The sequence below is a fragment of the Homalodisca vitripennis genome, chromosome 4, assembly GCF_021130785.1.
Source record: "Homalodisca vitripennis isolate AUS2020 chromosome 4, UT_GWSS_2.1, whole genome shotgun sequence".
NCBI lineage: Eukaryota > Metazoa > Arthropoda > Insecta > Hemiptera > Cicadellidae > Homalodisca > Homalodisca vitripennis.
The window spans coordinates 95340250-95366572 of NC_060210.1; the positions used below are offsets into that span (position 1 = coordinate 95340250).

General features: G+C 33.2%; 1 protein-coding gene across 3 annotated transcripts in view; it reads right to left on the reverse strand.

Moving 5' to 3' along the window:
• Positions 1-355: 355 nt before the first annotated feature.
• Positions 356-26323, reverse strand: part of LOC124359811 (mannosyl-oligosaccharide 1,2-alpha-mannosidase IA) — a 235170-nt gene continuing 209202 nt past the window's right edge. For all 3 annotated transcript variants that reach the window (XM_046812858.1, XM_046812859.1, XM_046812857.1), the window contains 5 exons: positions 20115-20328; positions 14130-14354; positions 8961-9244; positions 6360-6476; positions 356-3211 (listed from right to left, as the gene is read on the reverse strand). In XM_046812858.1, the coding sequence (XP_046668814.1) occupies positions 3086-3211; positions 6360-6476; positions 8961-9244; positions 14130-14354; positions 20115-20328 (966 nt within the window). In that variant the 3' untranslated portion in view covers positions 356-3085. The remainder of the gene's footprint in view (positions 3212-6359; positions 6477-8960; positions 9245-14129; positions 14355-20114; positions 20329-26323) is intronic.

A 26323-nucleotide genomic window follows, 5' to 3' on the forward strand; every position in this document is an offset into this window, starting at 1 on the left:
CAAAAATAGAAAACTAATTTTTTAGAATTAAATCCATTCTTCTCATCAGTGTCAAAAAACTGAAATTATCGCTAAATATTTATTAGATTTTTAATTTTTCTGAATGCTGAATATAATGCCTCAAAGTTTGTTAACACCTGATGAAGAAAGATAGACTGTAATTCTAGAAATTGTAGTGTTCTATTTTTGTGACATATAACAATGGCAAATGTTCAAAATCTTGTTATCCTTTCAAATCATCCATCATCAATAGCAAATTGAAAACAAAGAATCTACTCTGTAATGTCTATATTACCTCTACCTAACAGTGTTTCATACTGGGTCTGAGGGTACTGGGATACTGAATAAAAATAAATATTATTAACAAATCTCTGTATTTTTACACAAGGTCCATAATTATACAGTCTTAGCCTAAAATATCCAACTGGTACACACAGTGACTTTAGTATATTAAACCCTATAATATACAGTTGAGCTTTTCAGTACTATAAAATCCACTCTCAAAACAACTTACGGTACTCAAACCATACAGTAATTGACTACTTTATTTATTACTACAATAAAAATATATTAAAAATGTAAAACTTTAAAAAAACCGACTAATAAGGGTTTAGGACCAGTATTATACAAATGTAAGCTTAAAATGAAAACAGCATTCTTGAAATTATATTTCTAAATGGAACACTTCAGTTGGAAGAGTAAGTGACAAGGGAAAATAAAAGTTCTTTGGAAATTAAGCTTTATAAGAGTGGCATTGGAACTCAAACATTGTGCAAAATATATATTGGTAATCATAAAAATACGACAACCAATACATTACCCAACCAAATAATACAGCAGCTCAAACTATAAAACTTTTAATTAAGACAACTCATTTACCTGCAAAATGAGGGCTATTCAAATATAAATCTGAAATGTTCACAAATTTATTACTAAGAGAAATTCACCAACAAAATTTAATACTTTTATTATTTTTGTAACACTAGTGCCTTCTCCATCTAATAGGGGACATACACTGTTCCAATGCTTTAAGTAAAATAAAACTCTAAAATCCGCAGTGAAACATTTTTAAAATTATCTTTACGTTTTGAAAAACACGTTTTCAACTAAAATATACAGGTTTTTAGGAATGTATGGAAGCAAAATAGGCATAGACATTCAAAAACATGTACAAATTTGGGAAAAAAGGTAATTTGGATGATTTTAATAAGTATTATATTGCCCAATAACACATGTTTCACATACTAAACATTAAATACTTCCTGTGCCATAAAAATTTACAAAACAGTTACAGCATATATAAATTATAAATATCCTCTAGTGTAACAAACAGTAAAAGATAATTTAGTAACCATAACAAACGACTGAACTCAACTGCAATAGCAAAGATGAAAGTAAATGCCACATTATATACATGGCTGATGGATTTATCTGCTTTGTATAGTGTAAACATGATGTTTGTAAACTGTAATGAACCTGATGTTTAAATTAATACCTATAAAGAAGCTTACACAAGAATGAGAGTGTAACAAAAATCAAAATTTTTTGGATGATAGCCTACTACAATTATACTATAATCAATGAATAACTGTTGGTTCCACAAAAAAGGGTTCAGAAAACAATCATGTTTTTCATTTGGAGTCTTTCTATATCTTTTTGAGTTTTAGTGGCAAAATTAATAGTTAATTAACTAACTACACTTGGCTTCAAATGTCCTTCAGTTGCAGATAATTACAGAGCCACGTCAGTTATACACAATCATTCACAATATGGTGATTTCTTAGCCACCAAACATAAATAACACGAATAAGTAAATCATGGTTTAATTACAACACACAACCCCTTTTTCCACAACAATCGTCAACATAACTCTATATTTACGTGCAAGCAGGTAAATGAAAATCCTATTTATATTTGAATAATTCTCATACTTTGCCATAAAATGTCCTTAATATTTTTAATATAATGATAATAAATTCCCACGTTATTATGCTGCCTAATCATCCTTCATCCTTCAATTAACTTAGGAAAAGTGTGCATTCAATAACAAATAATTTTAGTTTAGCAGCCTTATTAAAGAACAATACCCTAATTTGAAACTCATATTGGTCATATTGGTATATTATGTCTGTACTGCTTCTGTCTGATCTAAACTGCTTCAATGCCGCTCTTATTAAAATCGCTAAAAGTTAATTTTAATAAATAATTTCACTACAGCAATAAATACACTTTACAAATAAATAAAACTAATTACAACGTGCATGAATAATATCCCTCATAAACCAAGATGAATTATTAAGAATAACAAGTGAATTATAAACTAATACAGAAATGACGTTGTAAGTAACACAACACTCAGAAACCCTCGTACTTACTTACTATATACAATACCAATCTTTCACAAGTAAGTAGTTTGTCTTATTTACAGTGCAAGTTGTATTTACATAGTTATAATTATAGTTTATATAAATGTCTATGGAACACTTCTGAAATCAATTGTATATATTACTAAAATAACAGTATTGAAAAAATACTTATAGTATATTGTGAAAACAATCACATTTTTGTAAGATGTGTTGTTGTTGTAAAACCATTAGTATATTCCATGAACAGAGAAATCATATTTTTATTTTAAAATTTATATAATACGTGTGCTTGATACAACTACAATTTAGATAATTTACTAGTAAACATTATTAACTTCACATGGGTTTACCGCATTATAACCATATCTTTATATAACACAGAACATTCATATTTTTAGATATAACAACTGGAGACAACAAAAAGAGACAAAAATTCTATCAACTTTTTTTGCTATTCACCCTTTTGTCCGTTATGAGACAATCGTATAATCTATAGGAATGTACAGTCAATAGTACAGAAGAATATTATGAAAAATTAAAAATCCTATCAAAATCACAGAATTTAAAATTAAAAACAACCTTATTTACAAACATAAACATCGTTATTCACAGCTTGAGATGCTACATTACATATAAACAAGCATTTATTTATAAAAACAACTGATATCCAAAATAACAAATGCGGCGCACTAAACTGTACATGGCTAGGAGAGAGGTCATTACGTGTGGGGAGCAGCGCGATAGTACGGGTTCATGCCTTTGATGGGCACGGGATGACCCTCCGTGTTAAACACCCACTCGTCCAGAGAGAGGAGGCTGTCGTCACTAAACAGCAAGTACAGGTACTGAAACAGGACCCAAGTTTTAGAGGACAATTTTGACAGCATGCATCATCACAAAATGTATTAGTTGAATATAATTATTGGCATACCTGATATTTGAATTCTTCCTAAATTCCATGAGTTTGATTGTGAATCACATAATATAAATCAAGTTTTTTTAGTAAACTAAAAATATCATACTCACATCCACAAGAACACTTGAGCGGCAAAACTTAAAATATTGCACACCTTTCTTTGAGACTATGTAATTAAGGTAAAATAATAAGATTGAGATAAATATGTATTAAGACAAATGGGATCAAATAACCAGCTTAAATATAGGTTTTAATTTTTGTATTAATTTGATCTGAGCTTCAAAATATTTTTGCTATGAATAAATATAAAAGAATATAAAGGAAATAATTTATTTCTTCTGCCAAAAACTTTGGGCCACAGAGTTTTTACAGAGATTTAAAAATATTGTAAATCCTAATTAAAATTCAAAAAAGTTTTTCTTCATTCCCAAATTTACATCTTATATTTTAAATACTATACAAAAATAATATAAAAATTAAAAATTTGATGAAGCTCATGTTGAAATTAAACTAAGGTATTAATTACCTAACTCTTGCTGCATTGGTTAGGACTACTTACATATACAGTGTACTCTACCTTAGTACAAACATTAAAAAAGTATGGGACCACCTGTATTTCTTTAAATAGGTACAGATAAAAAGTTGAAGTCTATTTTATAGTTATACACAGTTTACCCCTACCTTTTCGATTGAGTGTATTTCCTTTCAACATAGAGGAGGAAGTCCGTGGAGGAGGACATACTAGGTTTTTACAGAGAACTTCGATGAATGGCACATAATTTTAAAGGTTATTTTTCATCATCAGTATACAAAATTAATTGCAAGTTCAAAGACAACCTAACATTTCATATGATACTTCTGGAAACTTACAATTTACTGAAGAGTCCACATGATCAAAAATGAGTTACGCAATCAATGTAACCGACAGGAGAGTACTGTAATTAAATCTACTCTACTACTGTAGTAGAAAAAGAAAACTACACCTTTTATGCAAATTGTTTCTATAGATTTAATGTGAATTGGATATGAAAGTGAGCCCTATTATTTCCTGCAAACATAATGGTACCTAGTGTCATAAGTGAACAATATGTTTTCTCTGGGAGATAGTGTTTAAGTAACTATTTCGCTACAACACATTCTGCTATTAACCCTCGAGCTGGCAGTTGAAATTTCCTCAAGTGGCAGGCCATTTTGAGGTGTTTTGCAGTAGTATTAGTTTTTATTTTTTTTAAATATAATTTGATTATAAACCCATATGTATTATATATCATTGTTTTCACAAGAAAATTTACTTTTTATTCGTGGAAATAAAAACCCAAAAATATAAGAAATTTATCACTTTTTTTACTAAGTTTGTTTTCAAAAAATAAAAAAGGTATGTACAAGTGGTGGGGGTGCACCTATAAAAGACGTATTGTGTGAAAAAAAATATTTCCAAAATACCCAAAATGTTGAAAATTTTTTTATAGTTTTAGAAAATGTATAGTTTACTACACTTTTTTTAATTAAAACAATTATGAAATACTCTAATCTGAAGATAGTACAATACAGCTAAATTCGTTGCTATGGATACGACTGTGTTACAAAAATTCATCAAAAACCTTAATTATTACTCGAAAAATTCATAAAATACATTAAAAGTAAGCATATGAAAATAAATAAAGAAGCTTTATATCATGATCATCGCATATGAAAATGATCCTAAAGCTAACTAAAACTATCACAACACTGCACATAGCCTAGAACACAAAATCTCACTAATATATTTTTTCACATATATTTCTTCATAACATGACAAAACAAACTGATAAAACACAATATACGAAAATTTATACGCATAAATAAACACACTTATTACATAAAAACACTTATTTCATGTAATAAACTTACGTTTTAGATGGACAAGAATAACGCGACCGGGTAACAATACAACAATGGCCGACTGTTTACAAACAACTCTCGTTTTCAATATGTCATACTTAAATCATGGCATACAAAACAAAACAAAATACATCGATCAAATCAGCAACTATTTCTGATTCCAGTGGTATATGAATAATTGCAGTTTAGTTCGTGTATTGATTATAACAGATGTCAAACGGGCACGTGTCAAATCGACTGATTTTCAGGCGACTGCCACTACAGAAACATTAATATCGACTGATAATCAGGCGACTGCCAGTTGTAGGGTTAAGTTTACTACTCTATAGTTAATCATTATTTTGGTTCGGTTAGCTTTAATTTATTATAGGTGACGAATAAATTGAATATTGCAAGATAAAACAACTTTTTTTTATTGTGTTCAATTGAGAATGCTTTAGGGAGAAATGTGGAAAAATTATGTAGGGAAACATGTCATGTTGATGGAAATAAAATTAAGAGGATAATCATTCACATATAACAGAAGCAGACAAGCAAGGTTCCAATGGAGGTGAGGTGACGCTAGTCTAAACTTAGAGCAAGTGGCTCATACACAATGATAATATCTGGATCATTGCTTAAACCGACACCCGTAGTACGTTCTCTGTGTTGTTGTCACTAACCTCAAAGTTACTTGCACTGATGATGAGGACACAAAAGCACTACGTATTCATAGTCATTCTCTAGACCTCTACTCTCCCTAATGCTAACAAAAACTGACCAACTCTATTATGAATTGTAATAAAAAAAGCAACAGCTCATCTGAAGGCCATTCTGAAACAGGCCTTCAAGATTTGCTTCCAAAACTGGCAGAAGTGCTTGAATTAGTGTTTGTAATCTCAAGGCGCATTTTGAAGTGGATCACTAGTTAAAAAATCTAGATAAATAAATAACCTTTTTCTAGAGGTTGGATACTTTTTGCACAAACAATGCAAAGTAAAGGATAAAAAAATGAAATATTGTTATTAATTGAGTCACAAAATTGTAATGTCATACTGACAATTACTGGTATTAACCTGGCCTTTTTTGCACATCAACCACCTATATTTGCTGGTAGGTTTACGAATTAAAATACTAAAGGACATAATTGTGATGGTCTATAATCCACGAATTACCAATATACAATTACTACATATCTGACAGTACAATTAACACACCTTCAATGTTTCTGCTAAGAAGAAACTCTGCTGGACGTCATCTTTCTGGGAGTCTTCCATGTACACGTTCTTGATTCCACTGTATCCACCTGGAGTCCAGCAGTGTTTCTGCAATGCCTGTGCAAGAAGGAAGTTTGTTTAGATGATTTATGTATTTTATTTTAAACAAAAAATCTCTTTAGCGGTTTATTTACTATTCTGGTTTAGCTAAATTGTAAAATTGAAAAATGAGCGTTATTACAGGAATGCCAAAACTTCTCTGATTTTATGTCAATTCAGCAGACTATAATAAAGGATGAAAATTTGATTTCGGGCCTTAAAAATATCACTTTTATAAATTGTTCAGCATTAACCTTTAAGACTCCTGTGGTTTTTTATCATTGGTGTTACATTTTCTAGGATGGATAATAAACAAAAATATAAAAGAAATTCATGCGAAACCTGAATTACACTTGCAAACAAAGAAATCCAAATCCACTGTCCAAAGCATGAAAATAAAAGAACATTGCTTTTAAAATACCAACCAAAAACAAGGTTTCTAGGTGCAAAGGTTTTACTTACTGCCTTTCCAATAAACATGCATATTTCTACAAAATTTGCTTTTGTCATTTAACTCAAAATATTACCATGTTTAGGTATGATAATTGTGACAGGAAACAGCTCATGTAAAATAAAAATAGTTTATCTGTACTTACAAAACACAAAAGCTCATCATTTAACCTTTAAAGTAGTGCACAACACACTACCTGTAGTGACTTCATGTTTTTTAAAACCTTATTTTAACAAACACCAATGCTCCAACTGTACATCATTCTACTCATACAAGAATATAAATAGTACATTTCATTACTTCTCTAGAAAATGACCTAATGCAGGACGTGATTTCATTTACGAGCGAGGTAAAGCAGATTCCTGCCCTGCAATAGCACTTTCAAGACGATTATTAAACCAACTCTTCATCTATACGAGATCTGTCCAAAAAGTATCCGACCGCTGACCAGTAGGCGGCCGTGGTGTAACCAACCGGATCGAACCGGTTATTGGAGGGGAGGGGCGAGCCTACTCCTTCCCATATTAGGCATTGAATATGATCCAGTCACTCAGTGAGTCACAGCGCTCTGTTCCGTACAGTACTGCTGTGTGTGCGTCGCATTTCAATATAACTGAACGTGTTGAGCAGCGCAATGGTATTAAATTTTGCCAAAAACTTGGCCACTCAGCATCAGAGACGATTACTATGATACGGAAAGTTTATGGTGACGTGTCTATGGGCGATAGACAAATAAAAGAGTGGTTTAGACAATTTAAAAATGGCCGCATTTCAGTGGAGAGTGATGACCGATCTGGCAGGCCTTCAACGGCCAGAAACGCTGAAAATGTTGAACGTGTTTGTGCAGCAATTAATGAAGACCGTCGATTGACTGTCCGAGAGCTGGAAGAAGATTTAGGAATACCAAAATCGTCAGTTTGTAACATTTTACACGAAGATTTAAAAATGAACCGTGTTTTGGCAAAATTTGTTCCTTGGCTGCTGACAGAAGACCAAAAGAACTGTCGACTTGAAATCACACAGGACAATCTGGATTTGATAAAAAGTGACCCAGAGCTATTTAAAAAAGTTATTATGGTGATGAGTCATGGGTTTATGGCTACGAAACCCTGAAACAAAGTCAAAGCAATGTCAAGACAATGCTGACAGTTTGTTTTTGACCAGGAAGGCGTTTTTCATCACGAATATGCTCAAAGAGGCCAGACAGTGAATAAGGAGTATTATCTTGAGGTCCTAAGGTGGCTACGAGATGCAGTGCGAAGGAAACGACCTGAACTGTGATGCCGTGACTGGATCCTGCACCATGACAACGCGCCAGCTCATTCCTCAAATCTTATTCAAGGTGTCTTTTTGGTCAAACACGACATCAACCAACTACGACAGCCTCCCTACAGTCCTGACATAGCTCTTTGTGACTTCTGGCTATTTCCGAAATTAAAAATTCCTTTGAAAGGAAAAAGATTTGACGATGTTGAACAAATAAAAAAAAAAATGCGAAGGACCTGTTAGCCATTCCGCAAAATGAATTTAAGGAGTGTTTCCGGAAGTGGGAGGAGCATTGGAATAAGGTAGTGGCTTGTGGAGGGGAGTACTTTGAAGGGGACCAGATTGTCGCCGAGTAACGTCAGTTCATGCTAGACGTCAAGGTCGGATACTTTTTGGACACACCTCGTATGCAAAAAAGTACACAACTCTTTTAAAATATTATCTGACATTTCATAGTCTAGTAATTATTTCTTCCAGTAATAGAATTTTTAGTAATAGAATTGTGGGAGTTGTCTCATTTTAAAGACATAATTATCATATAATCGCTTATCAGACATAACACATCCAATCGCTTTGTAGTTTGAAAAATGTATTATATAGGTTATTTAGAACAAAATCTAAAACCTTGTACTAATGAAAAAGTATACATTTTACAAAAATAAAATCAAAAGGCGTTTGGATGTATACTTATTATATTGATCTTTACATGACATCATTAATGTAAGCTACAAATCCATCTGACTACATTTACATGTCCACTATTGCACTATTTATAAACCACTGACCTGAACAGCTTCCCAGCCCCACTCGCGATACTTGGGGTCCTTGGTGACTCTCCACATATAGAAGTAGGACTCTATGACTTCAGGCCGCAGGATGTAGTACTTGTCAGCGGTGCGGATGGCCTTGGCTTCCACGACTTCAGTGAACCGGAAGCTCTCAGGCCCTAGCTTTGTGGCCGTGCGATCATAAGACTCGTGACAGGTATTGGTAATACCTTCGGCCACCTCCATGTACCTAGCACTCTGTGGACTCTGTAGTGTATGGGCTCCCAGTGCCAACAGGCCACCTGTCAGTCAAATAATTAGATTCAGAGATAACTATTGTCAAGTTTAGAATAAGACCTTTGTTTGTCAAGTCAAGTCTTAGATGACTAAGTCTCTACGTTTAAGTATGGTTAAGCATTACATCAATTAATGCACTCTATTCTATCATACAACCAGGCAGTATTTGTAGACTTTAAGGGGACTTGAACGCTCCATATAAACCCATGTTAAATTAGGTACTTTTGTGTCCCATTATCTTAGCAAGTAATAAAGATACCAACCTGATATTTTTATCACTTACTATGTGGTCCTATACAAAGCTACTGATCTACTTTTATGAACTTATAATTCTGTTTTGCCAAGTTATGATTTTTTTTATCCAGCGAGTTCAAAATAACCCTGAAATATAGACTATTTTTCAGTAAAATGAGGCCTAATAAGTCAATACTTGTTATAATTGTTTCTTTGTAGATCAGTAGCATCATAGATAAGTACTAAACATCCTCTAAAAAATTTCAGCTTGTTATCTTTAGTACTTTCAGAGAAAACGGGTCATGTGTGTGAAAAATCAAAATTTTCGGGAAAACGCAAGAAACCAAAAAATTTAGATAAAAAGTATATTTTCACGATACTTGAGCTCTAAAACCCTCCAGGAACATAATGTTCATCATTCTCCTCTTCCTCTCCAAGAGCTCTCCTTCTTTTCTTCACTCGACTTTCCTTGGTCATCACTACTACCTAATTTCTTCTCAGAAGAACTGGGTGGCACTACAACTTTTGGAGTAGTAGGCCGAGGCCTAACTGTTGAGTCTTCATCTGGTGAAACTGAAGGTAACCTTTTATAAAACCTATTACCTTTATTGGTACGTTTTTTAAAGATTCCTTTAGGTCTAGTCATTATATTATCAAAGATCACTTTGAAATAAAAGTCTATAAACACTGAGTCAACTTCCAATAATAACAAAATATTGTCAGAACAACAAAGTTGCTAGGTTACACACAATTGACAATAACAAAACAAGCAGACATCTGTCAAAACTGCTAAGGTCGTAGAGAAACAAAACCTAAGAGTAAGTAAATAATAAATCAGTAAAATCAGCACTATAAGAAAGCTCAACACTGGATACAGCCGTCAATGGCGTTGCAGAGGCAACTTCAAAAATTTATTTGAAGCCTTTAGAAATTTTTGTGAGTGATAATATTAATATCATTGTATTCCGAAAATGTCAAACTACAATAAAAAAAAATAAAAAAATATATGTTAAAAATAATTTTTTTTGTCCAAGTCCCCTTAACGTGACAGAATTCACTTTGAAGCTGATAAAGGACTGCATTGAAATTGATCCAATCTAGCTAGTCATAAGTCAGTACATCCTAGTTGGGTTTTTGGTCATGTCCATTTAAACAGCAATGAATACAGAACCTGTTTTGTACTAGCTTATTATAAGAACTGATTACCAAGTCACTGAGAAATTGCTTAGAGACAAGCACATCATTGTAGGCTCCTCCTTGGGCAAAATTTGGTAAGAAATTCATTAAACATACCAACATTCCACCAACTGGCTGATAAAGCTGAGTAGCGACTATTTAAAACAAGCAATTTCTCACATTACTGGACATGATCATTTCAGGAAATACTTGTACATTCTAGCATTCATCATAACATAAGATAACATTGTGCATCTAATAATTTTCCTTTATGTGATGTTTGGAAAAAAATAAAGAGAACCAACATAGCACTTTCATGAGGCAGGCTGCGATCTATCGCTACGCAATCACGATTTAAACTATACTTTTAACTTTGTTTGACATTTTGAGAGAAACAAGCGTACAAATACTACGCTATCACAAAGGAGTCCGCAGAGTTTCAGGAAAAATTTTTTTTAAACTACATGTCATATTCTCAACTTTCTGCTTATAAATAATATAAATCCGACACGCTAGCGTTGGCAAATATATATATATATATACGAAATACAAAATTCCATTGAAATATTATTTATATATCTCGTTATTTTATTACTGTGTGTTTTTAATTTGTTTTTAAGCAAATAAATACAAAAACATGTATTAGCGATCTGTAATTTGAGTACTGAGGATCAGTTGTTGTTCATGAATAGACGCAGCGGACTCTCCACAATGTGCCAAAATAAATATAAAAAATATGAATTATAGCTAAATATTATTGAGTAAACTAATAATAACCACAATTATACAATTAAATTATAATAACCCTGCACGTGCGAGTGCACATGGGGAATGATAAAATGTTAACAAAATTTTTTTGTTGAATAAAATTTTTTGATTTGAATTGAATTATTGAGTAAACTCCAGTAATGAGTTAATTTGGTTATCTATCTACATTTCTTCGTACAGAAAGTACAAAACTGTGTTAGCAATCGGTAATTTACATACTGCTGATCAGCTGTCATCTGTGAATAGATTTATTTGGATTCCAGATTCAGCTTCCACACATCACTAGTTGTAATATTGTATCTCTGATTCTCCAAGATTATTTTATGTACTCCCGTTAGTATTGAAATAGAGTGAAAGAGCCACGGTATCGAGTATCGGAATTGACCAGTCCGTAGTAAAATTTCCAGGAACTTTATAAAGATTAACACATAATCTATTCATGTTTTCTTGGAGCCCAAAATTCATGCATACTCCATGCTTTAAAAAAAAAATTCTCATCATTGGATATAGCCCTGGTTACAGTCCCACAAAAATTTCACACTGTTGGCCAATATATGAAGAATGCATCGGGAAGTTATCTGCGACAGAAGTTAAAGAAATGTGGTTAATTTGTGATCTGTAGAAGAATAAGTGGACACCAGTACAGGACATTACCTTCCACAATTAACCCCACAATATGAGCACAATTAAAGTTATTAATTACTGGCTATTTTGTTTGGCTAATTATTAATATTTTATGTTTGCCTTAAAGATAATGCAAGGATAGAATTCTCCTATCACAACACAACTAAAAAGTACATGAAACACACAACAAGATGTGGTTCAAGTCACAACATGTTTCATATAGTCATATACTACGAAATAAGACTCCTCATACACGTCCGACCGACCATTACATGTGCAGGGAAGTTGTGCGGATGAATAGCTGGTGGAATTCCCAACAGCCAATTTCACTCTGACGACAAAAACTCAAGTGTGTGTGGTAGGTAGACTTGACCGGCTAGCCACCTATGCTTTGTTTATACTGGCAAGCAAAGTAATGAAAGAATTTACACAACTATTGTTCCATAATGTGAACAAGATAAGGAATTTTACTTGCGATAACTGTCGCAAGTACTCGCTACAATTCTACCGCTGGTTGTTGCGAGAGTCAATAAGAAGTCTGTACACACACAACAGTGATGTATCGGCAATGTTTATAATTAAAATTTTAATGGTCGATATTGCTCTCCAGTTCTTGCAAACACCTTCCCGACACTGGTTGCGGGTGCTTGCAAGTGCTCTTGCACCTGTTTAGACTAGCGATTTTTACTGTCGGACACAACAATTACACAACTTTTTGCCACAGTAAACGCAGTTAGATCAGTCGAGGTTTTGATGTGACCTTGTATCATCACATTTATGTTTCAACCTATGTAATCTGATGACCAATCGGGTTGTGTGTGTGAGATTTGTTCATAGAATAAACCGAGGCAGTGAATGTTAGAGCAGTGGCTTAATTCTAATTTTTGTAATGCTCAACACTAGCCACGACCTGTGGTCACAAACCCACCATTTTCTTCTCCAAATGATTTCTTATTAGGTCTGTAAAAATGCAACTGACATGCTGCTGTACTCATAAAACCGGATAGCATCTCTTATTACACCATCAAAAAAATGATAATATTCACTGAATTGAATTCTAAGCCTGTTAAGTTAACACTGTACATTTTAGGCTTGTGCAATCTATCTAACACACATTCAAAATGGAATTTTTACTGAAGAATAAGAATTAAACAACTTCGTCAGGAGACCCCATTTCAATGACTGAATAAATCTTTAAACACAAAAACATTGCTTGTAGGTGACAGAAATGTTGAAAAATTCCGAATAAAAGCATACTGTCAATCGTATTGAATAAAATTCATGGACAGCCAAAAAACTATTGAGTCTATTACCTATGAACTTGAAATTTCACATAGATAGCCCATAGTATCATTATGAAAGTCTGAAATAATCCTATAATTTGTTTTTATAAAATAAGAGGAAATATATTCAAGAACAGGATTGACATTGTGCTGAAGGTATGAAGTTTTTGAAGAATGATGTAACAGATGTAGTATCTAAGTACTTAGTTTGATTTTCCTAAGATAAATTTCAGTAAACCAAATTAAAAAAATAATAAAAATAGGATTTAAATTCCGATAAATAAACAATACCTCACAGCTAAAAACAATATGCTATTGACAAGGTAGAAACGCAAAGAATGCCAGATTTGCCACTTTCACAAAGAGTGCTGTCAAATGCAAGAGGATCTATTTCCCCTTCAATGAATTACTTCTTTAATTAGTTTACAATATTACAGGGACATTATCAATACAATTATTAAACTGGAAATCTTTAACAAGGATGTTGTGTTTAATTTAGCAATGGCCCTTCACTCTGGAGATAGAACTATCAGCAATGGCAAAAAATATTGATATGGCTCTAGAATACTACTTTAAGTACTGAATTATTCCGTAAAACATCATAGCTGAATAAAACAGTGTATCATATTAGGCAGCCATTATTAATCCACTTGTATTACCATCTCATAATGTCTACTTATATTAATGTCCAATATTGCTAATCATTTGGTTTCCTCAAAAATAAAACCTTAATTATGTTATAAGTGGACAAAGTGAGCCTTTATATGTCCTTTGCCATGTTTTATAACAACTAAAAGAATAATACCAGAGAAGCAGGCAAGATGGTCCATCTTGTGCTCGAGTCGGTCGAACTTCAGGTCGGAGAAGTACATGAGACCACCAGCGGAGGTTCGTAGCATATGAGTCATGATAGCTTGCATTGCCTCGTCATACATCTGCCGCGCCTCTTGGTCCTCACGCCCGCTGCGCAGCCACTCCTTCAGCAGATATTCAAAGAAACTGTCTCCCAGCGCTCCCATTGACATGTGGTCTGAATAGAATAATCAAAATTTTCAAGTTTAGTGACTAAATAAACTGTATATAAACATTTACAAATCAGGTGAAAAGAACAATTTATTTTAATTTGTAAGATTGTTAAAGTTGAGAAGTAAATTAGAAGAACACAGTGATTGATTGATTTAATAAATATGAAAAAGAACCAATTCAAGGCAGCTCAACTTAAAGCTATAAGCAACATTGCGTTTCACCTTTTGTGATTGGTTTGTCAGCTTCAAACAATTTTAACCACATCATTCTCAGAAATTAGAATTGTCATATTTAAGGACACCTTCCCAAAACAAGTTTAAAAGTTGCATGAACCTTTTTTAATTCTGATCTGCTGTATATAACCTCAATCAACTGAAATATTTATAAAATGTGCGAAGTGTGTTTTTAAAAAGTGATAGGAGCAAGCAATGTTAGGTTGGTATGGAAAGTATTCAATCTCCAATCATACATTGCAATTCTGGTCATTACTACTAAAGAGTATCAGTGCTCCACCCCTACTCATTATTTTAATCACATGTCTTGCTACCTTAAATCCCACAACATTGGGGTAATAAGGACATGACTTTGAAGGGGGAAGAATCTAATTGAAGAGCACAAAACAAGGGGTGGAGTTTGGAATAAATTTTAATTTAAATAAATTAGATAGGCGTATTTTGAGGTAAAAGATCTAACTGCTCTACTTCACGAAGTTGGATAGCTGTTAAACATATGTGTTAAAATTTGTTTAGGGCTTTAAGGAATTCTATCCCTCTCATCTTCTCCCTTAGCTAAGCCACTATTCCCCAACGACAAAACATACTAAACAAAGAATGTGTGAAATATTTGAATGAAAATTGTTTCAAATTTAAAAAATGGCCAAATTCAGAGAAGAATTCTAGAAGTTCTAGAAGACAAAATCTCCAAAAACCTTCATAACTGTCCAGAGTTAAAATTGAAAGTACTGACATAAAGAGACACAACTAATTTACTGACAGACGATTATAATGGTTAATGGATTGGATTAAAGGAAAATCTTTATTTAGCTAGACAAAACTAAGAAAATAATTACATATTCAATATATATATATATATATATATATATATATATATATATATATATAATATAGATTTCTAGCAACAAACTGGAAACTAAAAAGTAGTTAGTATTGACAGTGAAACTTTCAAGAGCACAGACTTAAAAAAATAAGCAAGAAATGTTGAAGTAATGATCATATTTTTTTACTAGACAAGTATTGTTGAGTGTGCTCAGAAAAAAACCGTCAATGAATTACTATCTTGCAGTCTTAAGGTAAAATCACCTACACTGTTGAAACTTGATCTCGAGCACTTCAACATTAATTTGGGCATAAAACATAACTCAAAACAACTTAATCCAGTTATACAGTCCTCACAAAGCACTGTGTTTTTGTTCTTCTTCCCAGAATCCAAAACACTTACGACAAGAACAAGATGACAAGATAAATGAGACATAGGTAAAATTTAGTGAAAGACCTATTACTGAAAGTGTGAACGATAGAAGAAAACAGTTGAATGTAAAGAGGATTATTTTGAATGAGATCATGAGATCACGTTGCCACTACCCATCTTGAGGTTGGATACAAGATCTGTTCTATAAGTATCGGGAGTTGTTTGCTGTATTCTCAACAGAGTGGTAGAGGGCTCCTCCACCACTCAGGCACACTTTATTCAGTCACCTACAGGCATGCATTGAGACAGGTGATATTATGGTGTCATCGCATCAACACGAAACGGATCGCCGAGCAACGCTACACTATGAAGTTTTGCTTTAAACTCGGGAAATCCGCATCCGAGACCCTTGAACTTGTTAAACAGGCTTATAGCGATGATGCCTTAAGCTGCACAAGTAGCACAAAATGTTTAAGGTAGGCCTGGGAGATTGTCGAAGACGATCACTGAGTCGGACGCCCAACGACCGTTCGAACCAATGCTCAGGTGGACAAAAAGAAAACAGTTTTGGCTCTGACAGATATTTAACCATTGCTCTTAGTGAGGAGACCAGCCTTTCAGTTGGAACTGTTCACACCATTGAAACAGAGGATTTTGCTATGGGGAAAGTGTACACAAAGCTGTTGCCGAAAGTATTGAGTAAGGATCAAGAACTGTTGCGGGAGGAAATTTTGCAAGAAATTTTGCACTGTGTCCAGGAAGATTTTCTCAACAATGTTATTACCGGCGATGAATCGTAGGTGTTCCAGTACGACCCAGAGACAAAACGTAAAAATTCAGAATGGCACAAGCAGGGGTCCCAGTGTCCAAAAAAAACCCTGATGTCAAAATATAAAATCAAAACTATGCTAAATGTTTATTGTTGCATTGTTCACAAGGAGTTCTGTGCCTATTACAACAATCTTAAATGCTGCATTTTACAACTGACAAGCCTGTGAAAACACTTAATGCACATGCGACCAGCCATTGTGAAGAATTGGAAACTTCACTGTAACAATGTGCCGTGTTACGGCGTAGCTTCTGGCGAAATTTGGTGTGGCAAAGTTCAACCCCTACATCCCAGACCTGGTTCCACCACACTTATTCCTGGTTCCACGAATGACTTGGACATCGGTTTGACTTCATCGAGGCAGTTCAAGAGACGATGACAAAAGTTCTCAAAAGTATTCCGGAAAGCGACTTTCAGCAGACTTTTGATGAGTGGTAGACATGCAGAACTAAGTGTATCGATGCAGGAGGAATGTATTTTTAAGATTATTAAGTAATTGTAATGATATCTATAATAAATTTTGATTTTTGGAACCAGTCTCGATATTTATTGTACAGGGCCTGTACTTTTCACACAAACCTTAATTTATAATTCTACATTTTAATGAATCAAAATATTGTATCATTTTGTGATTGAAACAAACAATTAATATACATTTATTAACTCATAAATTATTATAAATAAAAATTTTACAAATAAACTGTTGTTGTATTATGAATAATGCGTAGTGAAATATTTATTAACATCAACATAAAAAGTTTACAAAGTCAAGAAAATGGTTCAATGGATAGCAAGTAGATGGATTAATGGAGCTCATTCTGTTATTCAACCACAACTACAACTACATACTTAAATTAAATGTCTTGGTGTGTAGATTCCTATAGTGTAGATTATCAAATCTATCATGGATCCCACTGTGATTAAAACAGGTGTATGAAAAAAGGTTCTGATCGAAAAACTTGAATCTGCTTTTTTAACCTGTCCATAATATCTCAACAGTTGGTAGCTCGTAGTCTGACACTGGCTTAGTCTAAAATGGCTGAGACGCCTTACAAGTGTGAGAGATTGGTAATGTTATAATATCCGACCCTCAGCCATGTCCTTTAACCCTCTCAAAGCGCTGACTATATTCACTTGTAGTGCTACAGCATATGTTGAAAATAAATAATAAGCAAAAACTAATTAACAAACTTAAACATTATATATATATATATATATATATATATATATATATATATATATATACTATATACATAAAGTTTTTTCAGCAAGAGCTACAGAGTAAGAAAATCATGACAATGACTTCCTGTACCATGTTGAAAAGATTTAACTGTTATTTACTCTTTTCACACTTAGCACTTTCATAAACAATCTCAAAAATATAAAAAATAAAGAAAAAGTTATATAAATAAAAAATATACAGAACTTGCATATTTATGTTTTTAGAAAAAAGCACAGGAACAAAAAATATGTTGTTTTTACCCGCTAAAAATCCCTAAAAGATGTGGAAAGTCAAAACAATTACTTTGACAGATCAGTTTTAAGATGAAAAAAATAAAGATGACATGCAGTGTTGTTTTACTAGTTCATTACTTAATAAAATATATTGAAAATATTATAAATTATAGATATTATGTAATTTGCTGGAAAAATCGAAATAACCTCACATATGGCACTATTTGGCAGCTCACTGACATTGCGTAGCACAATGTCAGCACTTTTAAGTTATCAGTTCTGTCCAGCACTTATTTCCAATCTGTCCTTTTATCATTTACTCTGGATAATAAATGCAATATGTCGGGAACAAAAGTTTACTAGGTACATGATTTCTACTTGCTTGGGTTGGTAAATATTCAATTAATTTAAGCTTGAGTGACCACTTACTTATCATCGTTATTTTCAATGGTTATGGCATCTCAATTTCCCTTTTTGTTTAAATATTTTTAGATAGGTATAAAATACCTTTATTATGACAATATGAGTTTCCTAATGTTGTAGAATTGCACTCAGCTGAGAGGAGCTTGTATAGGGCTCAATTCTTCCACTAGAAGAGTTCAGCTCAATTTGAGTTTGGTGCAGTCAGAGGTAGGTCTGATAAGCCTATATTTGATCACAATAATTGGTTTTATAAGTAAAGTTCACTTAATTAAGTTGATTCATTTGTGACTCAAAGAAATTATACTTTTCAATTAATCACATATTTATCTGGGATCTAGAACATTGCTAAATTTTCTACATTAAAAACTTGTAATTTCTTACGAGTGATCAAAAAATATTTGTACTACTTCTTCTGTATTCAGGGAAGTTACATTTACAGGCTATAAAATTGTTAAAAAATATTTACAAACCCAAAATTGATTGCATGCTCTTAAGACAGAACAGAACGTTAGGTGTCATTCACCTGTCTGAGACACCGCTTTTAACATAAGTATAATGTTTAAAACTTCGTTACATATAGGAAATCTTCTCAAATCCATACATATTTAGTAACAGAAACTTAACCCTTCCCACGCAGCAAACGGATATATCCGTTAGGCCTAATTTTGACCGAAACGCGGTAAACGGATATATCCTTCAAAGTCTATTTTGTGTTATTTAATAGATTGTAGTTGCCGTGGAATCTGCTAGAGTTCAAGGAAGTGTTGAATACTTGTTCCGAAAAGCAGATGTTACAGTTTGAACCTCATTGGCGCGTCGCAGAGGTGGGAGGGCGTGGCTTTGTCCCTCGTGGCGTGATTTAGCCACAGTCTGCGGCGAACCATTACGCGGTAAACAGATATATCCCGGCACAGCATATTTTAGTGTTTAACACTGTTTTGCAATATTTCCTTATTTACTGTTCGTGTTCCTGTTGTATTTAGCATTATATTATCTTTTTATTTTGTTGTTATTACTTTATTTGTTGTGTCGTTATAGACCTATATTGTTCTATGCAATTGCGAATCCTGACGATGATGATTTTGATCGTTTTGGGGTTAAAAAAAATAAAAATATAGGGGTCTGATTATTTTGAGATACCGGTACTGTATTATTTTTTATTCCTAATAGCCACCAATAACTAAAAAAAATGAGTTGGTAAGATATAAAAAGAATTAAAGTTAATTACGCGTTATGAGTCAAAATTGAAAGATAAATTCCGTGTGGAAGGGTTAAGATTTTAGTGTCCCAGTACTTATGAATTGTTAAAAATATGATTATCTGTTGTTAATACTAATATTATTTATCACTTATTTTCACAATTTTCCTATAAGGCACTCTATAATGAATACAAATAATAAACAATTGGTATCAAAATATAATCTTACTTTTTGAATTTATTAAAATTGCAACACAGTTTATACTTTATTCCCAAGTGAAAATCTTACACTCAGATAAGTGGCTGTCAGCTGATCAGGAACAAAATGGACAACATTAAGATTTTTTAGTGCAAAATCATACTGTTTTATAATGAATCTAACATAGAAGCAATGCACTGTTTGACAACTAAAGAGAGAAATAGACACTCACGTTGTCCCCACTTCCCAGTCTTCGGATTGAGGTAGTTGGGGTAGAGACCTCGCGGTTTCTCCAAACCCTTGATGACCTGCCGGATGTGATCAACTTTGTCACGGTACACACTGTTACCTGTGACGTCAGAGAGGTAACCAAACTCCAGTGACAGGGTGCCGAACTCTGACAGGATACTGGCCCCTCCACTAGCCCAGCCGTAGTTCTTGCTTGACTGTAAACCACAAGGTGTCAACAAACAATGGTAAAATATTAGCCAAGTTCGTCTTTCTAACACGTTTGCTACCTTGAAATACATGTTCAACTAGTTTGATAAAACATTACAAAAGGCAACGGTCCATAGATTAATATTCTAAAGACAATCCATTTCATATATACAATAAACAGCCCTGTGATTGCAACAATATGAAAAAAGCAGATCATAGTTAATATCTGACATGACAGTTCCAGAGTACACTGGTGCAAATGTGGGTCCCTCGTGTTTGGAGAGTAAACATGTGGAGTGTTAATGCATTGCTTGGTCTATACTGTCTACTGTCTAAAAAGTCATCATGAAAGTAGCAAACATATTAGACAATTCGTGATAAATCACATTATAATAAATTTTTCTAGATTGCATACCTTTTTATAAATCATAATAATCATAATCACAATCAAATGACTTTATTTGTATTATATTCATAATGTACAAGAGGGTGAATTTGGGGCCATAAGGCTATGTCTTACAATTAATCCTAAAGACAAACCACAATCACAATGCAACTTTTGCCCATAACTTTTGCTAGAAATGGTGTATAAGTGTTTTCTTCGTGTCATTATGTTTCTATTAAATAGACCTTTAAAATGACATGTCGCACGATAGGAGTTGCAGTTTGTAAATGTAAAGTTATCCCCTTCTACCTTTGAAAAGGGGGTGAAATTTTTTTACCCTCCAAAAAATCCCAAATATTATTTTAATAAGTAAGGTGAAGGTTGTACACTTATAACTCAATCACTTTGGAATACATCCAGGTGTATCAGGACTTAATTTACACCTTGTATAGCTGAAGATAGGTGATCAACAATGCTGAGATAATCAATAAGCTGATCTGAAGTCTTATGAAGGCAGTGCCACTTACACTTTATCTGATTATGTCAATTGTTCGTGATTTGCTTGTATCAAACAGTGATGGCATTATTTCTATTTTATGAGAAACAGCAGCTTGAAACACACCACGTGGGAGTGTAACAGTGTAACAGCTTCACTGTGACCACTCTTGGCACAATGAACTACACATGTTCTTGACCGGGGAGAACAGAGAGCGAGGAAAAGTAACAGTGCACCTGATTCATTGTAACCTGTTTTGGCAAAATGAACTACACATGTTCATGCCCAGGGAGGACAACAGAGGGGAGGGAGTATAACAAAGTTCCTGTTTCTTTGTGTCCTCTTTGGCACAATGAACTACACATGTTCATGAACGGGGAGGACAACAGAGGGGAGGGAGTATAACAATAGACAATAGACAATAGACAAACTCTTTATTCACAAGTCATCAAGAAATGCAATGGTGTCAAGTTTTACATAGTTAGTTTTTATTAAAAGTTCTGTTCTTCTCTTTTCCAATTAAGGAACTCATCCATGGAGTAGAAAGGCCGGTGGGAGAGCCACCTGGTCAGCGCAGTCTTCAGTCTCTTTCCTTGAAGCTTTCGTAAGTCGTCTGGAAGATGATTGAAGAGTTTTCTACCTATGTAGGATGGTTTCCTCTCGAACAGGGCGGAGTGGTGTAGGGGCAGGTGGAAATTGGAAGCGTGGCGGGTGTTGTAAGTGTGGAGATCGCGGCCTCGTTGCAATTGCTCCCTATCAGCGTGGACTATAACTTCTATGATATATAAGCCGATAATCGTTATCACGCCATGGTGGGGGAAGGCTTCCCTACAGCTTTCACTTGGACCAAGGCTGGACATGATCCTGACTGCTCTTTTCTGTAGTATCAGGATTTTTTTCAAGTTACCTGCACTTGTGCCTCCCCAAACTGTAAGGCCATACCTTATGTGGGACTCAACTAACGCATGGTAGGCGATTTTTGTAGTTGCATCATCACTGGCATGCTTTATTCTTTTCAAGACGTATAAGCAAGAATTCAGCTTTTTGGAAAGTGTGTCAACGTGATTGTCCCATGATAAGTTGCTATCAATTGTCATGCCAAGGAATTTAGTGTGACTTTCCATTGACACATCAGGCAGTGCAGGAATGTCTTCATGCCTCCTTCCAAAAGCTAGTTGTTTTGTTTTTCCTGTGTTGACTACTAAATCGTTTTCATGACAGTATTGATAAGCCATGTTGAGTGCAGTGTAGGAGTTGATTGCCAAGTTGTTAGGTGATGATTCGGCCACTAAAAGTGTTGTGTCGTCCGCATACATCAGAGGGGCACAATGTGTGCCCAAGTATTGTGGCATGTCGTTGGTCATGAGAATGAACAGGACTGGTCCCAGCACCGATCCCTGGGGTACTCCTCTGTTGATAGGCAGGGGCTCTGATCTTACTGTATGTAAGTATGTTTTTTGAGTGTATTGAATTTCAACTGTCTGGCTTCTTCCCGCTAGATAGCTCTTAAACCACTCTTTAGCATGCCCCTTGACTCCAAGTTGTTCAAGTTTGTGTGTGATCAATTCATGTCCTAGGCAGTCGAAGGCTTTGCTAAAATCTAGCATAATGCCAGTGACCATGTTTTTTCTTTCCAGGTTATCAACAATGAATTCTGCAAGTTGGATAATGGCAGATGTTGTGGATTTTCCCTTGATAAAACCGTGTTGTTTGTCTGTCAAAAGATGGTGCCGTTCACAGTGGTCCATTAATCTTTTCAAAACTACTTTCTCGATTACCTTTGAGCAAGTTGGGATCAACGATATGGGCCTGTAGTTAGTAGCTTCTAAGAGGCTGCCGCTTTTTAGCTTTGGATATACCTTACTTTGTTTAAGAGCTGATGGAAAATGCCCTTGAGCAAGTGATAGGTTTATTATTTTGGTGAGGGGTGAAATCAGGGCTTTGTATCCTCCTAGTTCCTGTTTCTTTGTATCCTCTCTTGGCACAATGAACTGTGAGGATCATTCTCCCAGCCTCCCTCTGCTAAACATGCAGGACAACAATAGAGGGAAACAACATTCTGACACTGTATATGTCTCAATGACTATTATTATTGTGGATAGTGATATCTGCTCCTGTTTTAAAATTGGATGGATATTTAATTTAACTTTTAAGTGACAACACAGATTAGTAGACAAATATTTGAAATATTAAAGAAAATTATTTTTGGCCTACATTCGAATATTACTAAGTTTTCCTTGATAAATATTCAGCCAAAAATGGCTCTTTGATTATCATAAGAACAATAATATTGGCAATATTATGCATTTTTAGAACATATGTTGATTGATATTACTGATGGTTGGTATTGAATCAAACCCTTATTCTTTAGTCAATTTTGTTCTGTCCGTGAGGTTAATTTATAAGAAAAATTAATGATTTTTTTTTATTATATATAGTTTATTTCATGTGTGCATATTTTGTTTAATAACATCTTAGACTAACTTTTATTCCATGGAAAATATATCATGCCTCCAAAAAAATTATCTTAAAAGAAGTTCAATATGGCGATTGATATAACTATAAAGTTAATTTCCATGAAAGTCACTTAGTATAAAAAATATACAAGAATGATACAATTTTCTAAATTTTATATAAAAAACCAAAGATATTTAAATTATAAACTGAGTGTTAGCAGATTACTCAGTCTGTCACTCTAGTGGGAGGGGGAGGGAGGTTTGAAAACTTGAAAACTGATACATTTTTTAATGGGGTAATAGTGAAGTAATGATAGGTATTTCTGATTTATTATCAAAGTAATGAATGTTTTAAATACATTGATATACTATAGATTTAATTATAAAAGCAACCAAATTTAAATCTTTTCATTTCCATGAGCCTCTATGAAGAACTGTAGGATTTAAAAATAAACTTGTTTAATAGTGAATAAAATAACGGTTATAAACTAATTTACTATAAAATATAACAATCATAAAAATTTGTATTTAGTGTTGTAAACAGATTTAATTTTTATAATTGTATCATTAATTGAAGTATATGATAGAAGTATTGAACATCAAAAAAGAAAAGAATAAATCAAATGAGTACATCTTTTATAGTAATTTCTCTCTAAATGCACTCTAAAGGGACCGTAACACATGGTGGTATAAAGTACGGAGGCGATATGTAGTACAGGTTCTGTACAGATCCGGGGCTTACAACAGAGGGACTGATAGATTGACCCCATCCGTCACGACGACGTACAGAGAAGCCTTCAACATCAATCTTTAACTAGCTTTCGTGATTTTGTGTTTCTGTTGCTTTCTTCCACAACACTATAGTTGGTTCCCTAGAATAAGGAAGGCTCTTGTTGCATGATTGTTGCTTTTAATTTGTTTATAAATATTGGGATCGAGGTAACTTGTGTTATTGTGAGATCTCGCTATGGAAGCAAAGTTTTGACTAATTTATAAACCATTAGCAATTTTAAAATTATTTTTAATATTGGTACTGTGTACATTTCTATGTCAAAGATCACAATCAGGTATTATAGGTAAAACACTATAAACAAAAACATAACAAAAAAATTAATAAGTGTTAAAAACTATCTTTGTGGCTAGCACTATGTTACTTCAACTTAAATGAGCCCATAGTTCCAATATTCAGGCAGCAGGTAACTCCAGAAACTTGTACATGACTTGTAAAATTGTCTAGTTCTTGGATTTATATGGTTTAATATATGTTTTAATTTTAAAATTTATCAATACATAATATTTGGTCATATATATATATATATATATATATATATATATATATATATATATATATATATATATATATATATATATATATATATATGTGGGGCAAGTGAGAGATCCGGGTTCGAGTCCCGGCGGAGCAAGTACTTTTTGTGATTCAATGTTTATTGAAATTAAATAAGGATATTGCCATTTATACAAATTTAACGTAAATAAAAGTCATTTGACAGGTATTTGGTCTTCCGATCATATGTTAGTTTGGTTATTTAAACACATATGTGACAGATACGGCCAAGTACAAAATAATTGAATCATAAAAAGTGAGGGCTCTGTGGTGTAATGGTAGCACATTCACCCGGCAAGTGAGAGATCCGAGTTCGAGTCCCGGCGGTGCAAGTACTTTTTGTGATTCAATGTTTATTAAAATTATATATATATATATATATATATATATATATTTGTTGTTTAATGTGTTAATATTAATTTACTTTTACAAATTTCTATATAATTTTCAATGTTGATATATGTGTGGCCATTATTGATATGATCAGTAAATTTAGAATTTGGATGATGTTTATTAAAGATTTTTATATATACATTAAATCAAATTTTGAAAGATAGGCCAGTTTATCCAATATAGTGATATTGACATGTGATGTATTTTTATTTTTTTATTTATTCTACAGTACTATTAATACAATCTGAATTGAGATTTTGGTTAGTCAGTTTTTATTTATCTTTAATCATGAAGCCAGCTTTATGGAAGATTTAAATATTTTTAATATACTTGATTTAATAACAATTTAATAATCATTTTAGTTTCGTATTCCAAGATATTCTGGTTGTAAATATTTAGAAGACAAAATTTAGCTAAGTTTACACAAATAAGTATTTAACATACTTATTGTATTACTATACAATTATCTCACAGTCAGTATACAGTATTCTATCTATATTCATATAGTAGTTAGTATAATAAAAGTGTAATATTCTGAATTTAACTGGTCCATTCTTAAACTAATTATACATAGAATAAAAAAAGCTATTGTTTAGATTTAAAAAATTTATTTTTCACAATTATAACTTTTTTGGTGTTAACAAAAGTTTTTGTTTAATGCAACATATTGAAACTAAAAAGCAACTATTTGTAACAAAACATTGATTTTTTCCAAATATTTTGATACAGATGGATATACAATGTACCGAAAGAAATGCATAGTAGACAGTATAAAAACAGTTCATAGAATCCACTTAATTAGTTTGGTAAAAATATTTCAAAAATAAACAAGATTTTTACACAATACTTGCTTTTGCCTACTTTTTCTCTACACACCATGGGAGAAACACAAAAAGCAAGATTTATGGAGCTTTAGGACAATTTTAAA